Source organism: Apis dorsata, unplaced genomic scaffold (assembly GCF_000469605.1).
Source record: "Apis dorsata unplaced genomic scaffold, Apis dorsata 1.3 scaffold_683, whole genome shotgun sequence".
NCBI lineage: Eukaryota > Metazoa > Arthropoda > Insecta > Hymenoptera > Apidae > Apis > Apis dorsata.
In genome coordinates this window covers 386,583-392,748 of record NW_006263864.1, presented here as the reverse complement: position 1 = coordinate 392,748, position 6,166 = coordinate 386,583, and the positions used below count along the sequence as shown (strand labels likewise).

General features: G+C 43.5%; 1 protein-coding gene and 1 long non-coding RNA gene across 3 annotated transcripts in view; one reads left to right on the top strand and one right to left on the bottom strand.

Moving 5' to 3' along the window:
* Positions 1-4,939, top strand: part of LOC102677678 (dipeptidase 1) — a 51,837-nt gene extending 46,898 nt beyond the window's left edge. The window contains exons 9-10 of one of the 2 annotated variants that reach the window (XM_006622266.2): positions 561-696; positions 4,751-4,939. In XM_006622266.2, coding sequence (XP_006622329.1) covers positions 561-696; positions 4,751-4,867 — 253 coding nt within the window. In that variant the 3' untranslated portion in view covers positions 4,868-4,939. The remainder of the gene's footprint in view (positions 1-560; positions 697-4,750) is intronic. The other variant, XM_031513589.1, reaches the window with a different exon arrangement.
* The window catches only part of LOC116186420, a 39,104-nt gene that overhangs the window by 27,036 nt on the left and 5,902 nt on the right, over positions 1-6,166 (bottom strand). The window lies entirely within an intron of this gene.

The following is a 6,166-nucleotide window of genomic DNA, read 5'->3' as shown; positions in this document are numbered from 1 at the left end:
AAAAAAAAAAAAAAAAAAAAAAAGCTACCGCGCTTTCGCGCGTTAAACAAGGAAGAAACGCGAAAGGGATTATTCGTCCACCAGCGTAATAGATTAAACTTCCTTCCTAAGAATTACGGGGCGGTAAAATTACTGTAGTAATAGGGAGCACGTGAAGTATGACGACCTCTTATAAAAGTTTCGAGTAGTTTTCTAATTTAAACTCTCTCGGCCGCTTCCCTCCGGTTCATTAAAACCCCTATTTTATCGCGCGGAAATATTTATGTAAATAGCGATCCATCTTGCACCGACTTGCACCTCCGTCAACGGAGGGGGAACAGAGGAGGAGAGGATAAAGAAAAAAGAAAAGAAAAAAAGAGAGAGAAGCTCGATCGAACCTTGGTCGACAGTGAACCGTAAAAAGGACACCGACGATCTCGAATTTCTCGATCGAGGAATGTTATCCGTTTAATTAAAAAAAAAAAAAGAAAGAAAGAAAGAAAAAAAAAAAACGATCGATCGAAGGTGTTAATCGAGGAGAATTTCCACGAGATCATACATCGTTCATTCCCTTGTTTCAGAACACCGACGGGCTTGGAGGACGTTAGCAAGTATCCGGAGCTTTTCGCGGAGCTGTTGGCGCGTGGATGGTCGGAGAGAGACATTCAGAAACTGGCAGGCCTGAATCTGATCCGAGTGTTCAAGGCGGTGGAGAAGGTGAACTTTTTTTCTCTCAAGAATCAAAAAAAAAAAAAAAAAGAAAAAAGAAAATAAACGCTTCCTCCCGTTTCTCGTCGCGCGAAAAAAAAAATGAGAAACTCGGCAGAAACGAGCCCTCGATCCTCTCTAGCGCGAAATAACCGATGGTCGGAAACCGGGTTAGCCGAGTCGACCAATATCGGATTTAATAAAGCGCACAAATCATGCATCCGCCTGTGCATCGTCGAGAGAGACGAATGGACCCGGCCGCGATTTTTGTTCTTTTGGAGTCCTGCCAATCCACAGAACCAGCTGCCCCCAAAACCTTCCTCTTTCCATGATTTGCGCCGATCCACCTGATGTGCGAGTAGGCGTTCGTTGCGGGAATTGTAAGCTCTCTTTCCTTATTTCTCCTCTTTTTCGTGCCACCCTGTCACGCGTTAACGTTTATCCTCGTTTCGCGGATAAGGGAAAAGTAACGAGGGACACCGATAGAGCAGAAAGAAATTTCGAGATACCTTGAAAATTTTACGAATTTTTTATATACGACGTGGTGTAACGATCATTTCAAAGGTAATGGACGTAAAGTTTGATGAATTTCTTTTTTATACACCTTAAAAAAATATTTACGTCTTAAAAATATTTCGAGATATTTATCGTTTTCTCCGCGAGTAAAAAATCCTTGGGAAATTTCAATCCTCTGGAACAGCTAGACAGATTTTCTTGTTAGCAACGGATATCGCGACATTAATTTACCGAGTTCAGAAGGTGGAGAAACGAGTCGCGTACAGTTTACCTGCATCTGACAAGCGAACGAATAGAAAAATTTGCATCTCTCCCGTTCCGACGTTTCGTATAAACCCGCCACGGTTTTTAAAAAGGTATTAATAATTTCACTTTTCGAGTACACATTTTTTTACTTATTCCGCCTCCTCCTTTCTTCTCGTCCTTTTTTACTCCCTTGCCTCTCTCTCTCCTCTAGCCCGTTTCACGGACTAGTTAAAAATCTCTGAATTCTTAACCGAGAGAACAGTGTGTATCCGAATGATATAGCGGGATATTAGTCGAATTACAGGACAGGTTGTAATGGGGGAAATTACGCGTATAAATAGTGTCGGTTATTTGATGATCCTCGACACGGCCGTCGCTGAAATTACAACGATAATTTAATCGCGATCTCCCTCCTCCCTGCCCTCGAGCGCAACGTAACAGTAACACCAAAGCGGATTTCGTTAATACGCAAAAGTAACGTGAAACGTGCTCATCGCCGAACGTTGAAAACTGGGCTTTCACCCTCGAACGAAACGAAACGAAGCGAAACGGAACGAAACGGAACGAAACGGAACGAAACGGAACGGAACAGAACGAAACGAAACGAATCGCTCGTTTTTCGGCCAAATTCGCAAATACGAAAAAGACGAGAGAGTTTTCATTGATCCAATTAAAAGTAACAAAAATTCACGCTGGACCGTGAAGGAAAAGCAAATTATTCGCGCGACGAAACGCACAATTTCCACGAGAAGTATCCACGATATTCGTGAGAACATCGATTCCCTACGAATATATCCTAACCTATTCGAGGTAACGTTAATTCATCATCGACGAAACGCAAGTTTCGAGTAAGCGTTCGTTCGAACCGCGTTGTGTTGCGAAACACAGAGATTCGAACGTTTTTCATTTTCCTCGCTAGAGAATGAAATCCTCTAGCTTTCCGTCTCGTTACCGGAAACGTGGTAATTGTTAAAACAATAGACAGGTCTACCGCACAACGAAACTCGCTACCGGTGAAATTGAATTTCCACGTGAATTTCCTTCCTGAACGGATGAAATTCGGTTGCTGCGTTATTCCCTCGTTTCGAGGAAAAAGAAAAAGGATTAAACGTAAAGATATGATACGTAAAAAAAAAAAGGAGACTCGTTATTGTCTCCCGTTAATCGAGTCTCGAGAACCGAGATCGTGTGAGACGACACAATTGTTCCTGAAAAGAAACGAGAGAACTTTCACGACATTACTCTAGGATAAGATCTGACAATTAAGGAGTTTGGTACACACATTCGTGCCGACGAATTCTAAGGTAACGGGATCAAACGGTGGACAGGTTAAGTACGGTTGGATAATTACGAGACAACCTTCTCCTATCTCAATGTAATACATTTTCGCGTATAACCGTAGTTGGAAACGTGTCTCTCCTCTAAATGGTTGAAACGATCTAACCTTAAAAATATATATACGCGGTTTCGTGCGCTATCTCGCGCACCGGTTACGATCTCGAGATGACCGGTTCAGCAATACGAGGTTATATATAAAATTACTACTAAATTTCATTGCTAAATGTCATAATTCAAATTCATAATTTTTAACAATTTTGGAAATAGTTTATCGTCGCATTACGTCGTTAATCTAAAGGGTGACTGCAATAATTTTAAAGTTGCACTCGTGTAACTTTATGTTTCGTCAAATTGGCTTTCTTGGCAAGGTGAGCGCAATGAAATAATAATTTCGCCAAACAGTCGGCGAATATTATTCAGACCTCGTATGTGCAATAAGAAAGGTTGTTACGAGTTGGAAATAGGGAAGAAGAAAGGGAAGCAGAGCAGGTTTGATTAAAAACATTAAGGATTTATGAAGGGCGCGAGTTCGACGAGAACCGGTTCTTATTCGGTACCGACCAATCATCTCGCGACGCCCATTAACATTTTAATTTCCCCGACGATTCTCCCGACGGAATGTTCTGCGGCGGCAACCGCGCCCACTCGGTAGAGAGGGGGAACTTAATTCAAAGATAAAACGTACGCAGTATCAAGAAAGAAACGAGCGTATATTAGAGCAAAGAGACGTTCGTAATGTGGTGGACGCTTTATCGCGGTAGATACGAGCTGCATAGGTCGACGATAAAACTGGATTTAATTTAGGAAGAATATTGAAATCGTTGGCACGCATCGAAACTTCGTTTCCTTCTCGAATTTCTGATTTTTCCTTCTTATTGAATATTCGCCAAAAATCTTTTCGTTCTTTCGTTTGAAATTTAATCGATGTCCGATACAAATTGTTAAACGTATCATCTTCAAACATATTTTTGAACAATTTTGGAAATGATTTATCCTTCCCTGTCGTTAACAATTTTAAGTTGCACTCGTGTACAACACTTTATGCTTCGTCAAATTGGCATTCTGGAAGGCGAGCGAGAATTTAACAATACAAAGGGATACGAATACAAAAACTCAAAGCGGATCGGATAAATAACGGTATCTCTATGTTTTACAGCCACGGGGGCGCAACCGCTTGTAATATCTTTATTTTTCCATCCTCGTAGATGTCCGCTAGGTGGACAAAACCGGTTAAAGGATCGTATCTCGTTGATCCAGAAAACGGAAACACCCTGATCCCGATGAAAAGCTGGGAGGCTCCCCATTCGAAGCCAGTCGTTGCCGTTAAACCATTAAAGGACAAAAACACGGGGAGGGGGAGGGCAGAATGGAGGAAAATAAAGGAGAAAAAAGTGGAGGAGGGGAGGGAGGGTGTAGAAAAAAAGTTGTGAACATCGGTTACGCGTTCGCCAAGCGGCACCGCCACCGAAAGCCTCGGCCGGACTGTAATGGCCGTGGAAGGTTAATGGGCTTACCGAAAATTGATGGTGGGTGTACAGTAGTCGCATGAAATACGCGCACCGCCAACTTTTTCCCTCGACACAACCTCGCCTCTCGCCGTACACCTTTGCCCCCTCCCCTTTTTCTCCCCGACCGACGATCGCCCACCGTGATTTTTCCTCCGAGCATTCGCCACGCCGTGTGCACCCCATCTCCTTCCTTCCCCCTTCCCCTCCCCCCTCGAAACGAAATCGCTCGTGAACCCAGCATCACGTGAAAAATATCGATTGACCCGATTACATCGTTTATCCCGGGATTATCGAGTTCGCGCGAAAATATTTGCATTTACTCGAGGGAAGAAAATCTTTTTCTCCCCCTCTTTTTTTCCTGCCTGAAAATCGACGCACCTTCCTCGTCCCCGTCCGCCCCGTTCGATTCATTCATTAACGAATCGAGAGGAGAAACGAGCAGTTTCTGTTCCCAGGTTCGAGACGACATGGCCGCGGATGGGGTGGAACCTTTGGAGGAGGAGATCCCGCACGAGGATATAATCGGTCGAGATTACTGCCGTTACAACGTGAAACGACCGATCGCCCCATAATCGTGGTTGAGAATCGACTGGGAGAAATAATGGCGAACGGTTGAAGAATACGGAAGGGAGGCATTTCGAATAAGGAGATCGCAGTTGCGAGAACGAAACTCGCTTCGAAGGCAAGATTCCAGAGGCCTCGTAATTCTTTGCATCCGAATCGAGCTCCTCGAGTTTCCTTTCTCTCGATCCTTTTCCCGCTGTTATCCGCGATTCTCGGCCGCGTAAGTGCGTAGAGCAGATAGAGCAAACTCGATCTTCTTCCTTTTCGAACATTGCCGTGTCGCGAACGATCTCGCGGAAAAATGTGGAGGAGAGTCGATGAAAGGGTGAAAGAGCTCGATTCGCGAGATTTCATTCATCCCTTCCGGAAGGGAGAACGATGGATCGTTGCGAGACACACGATGCACGGAGAGAGGAACGTTGGAGGAACTTTCGAAGACCAAAGGCCGGCGTTCGGCCGTCGAACGCTTAAGAATTTAAGCTGCCATAATCGATGTGTTTAATATTTGCACTCAACGATTTTTTTTCGTCGATGCTGGAACCAAGAATCGCGCGTTCTAGTCAATATGATAAATTACATTATGTATAAATATGTACACATAACGATCGATTTCGCGAACGACTGACACCGATCGTGAGAAATCACTAACGGTGACTATTATTCGATTCGAGTGGACGACTGCTTCGATGTGTGCCCGTGTATGCGTGCGTGTGCGTGTGCGAGAAAGAAAGAGAACTAACGATGTTTGTACATACGGTACCTGAAGTCGATGAACATATTGAACAATTCCTCCTTATAGAACAAACCGACCAGACAAAATTTTCAATCGGAAACAATTCAATTCTTGATTCTTGAAAAATCAAGCGAATAATTACTCACGTACATGATACGTTTTCGTTAAAAAGAAGAGAGAGAGAGAAAGAAAGATTTCGTATTCGTTCGTAAAACTCGTAGTATCGATCTCGATTTAGAAGATTCTTAGATGGCCGGTTTGATCAGACTGTCGCGGAGGAAAAACTAGATTAACCAAATTAGGCTCGAAGAAGCTTGAAAAAAAAAAGAAGAAAAAAGCGAAAACGTTTGACAAAGTCAACGGAGTGCGCTTTCCGACGAGAAAACTTTTTCCTACGATTTTGCACGATCGAAGTTGACGTCGACACGCGCGTCGATGTCCCGTTGTCACGATGTGTTCACAACGATGACATTTTCGAACGCGTCTCATTCATTGTAACCACCACTTTAAGGCTCGTATATTCTAATTAACGCACCGAGTAAATATCCTTTCTTAACGATGTTTTTACACTAAA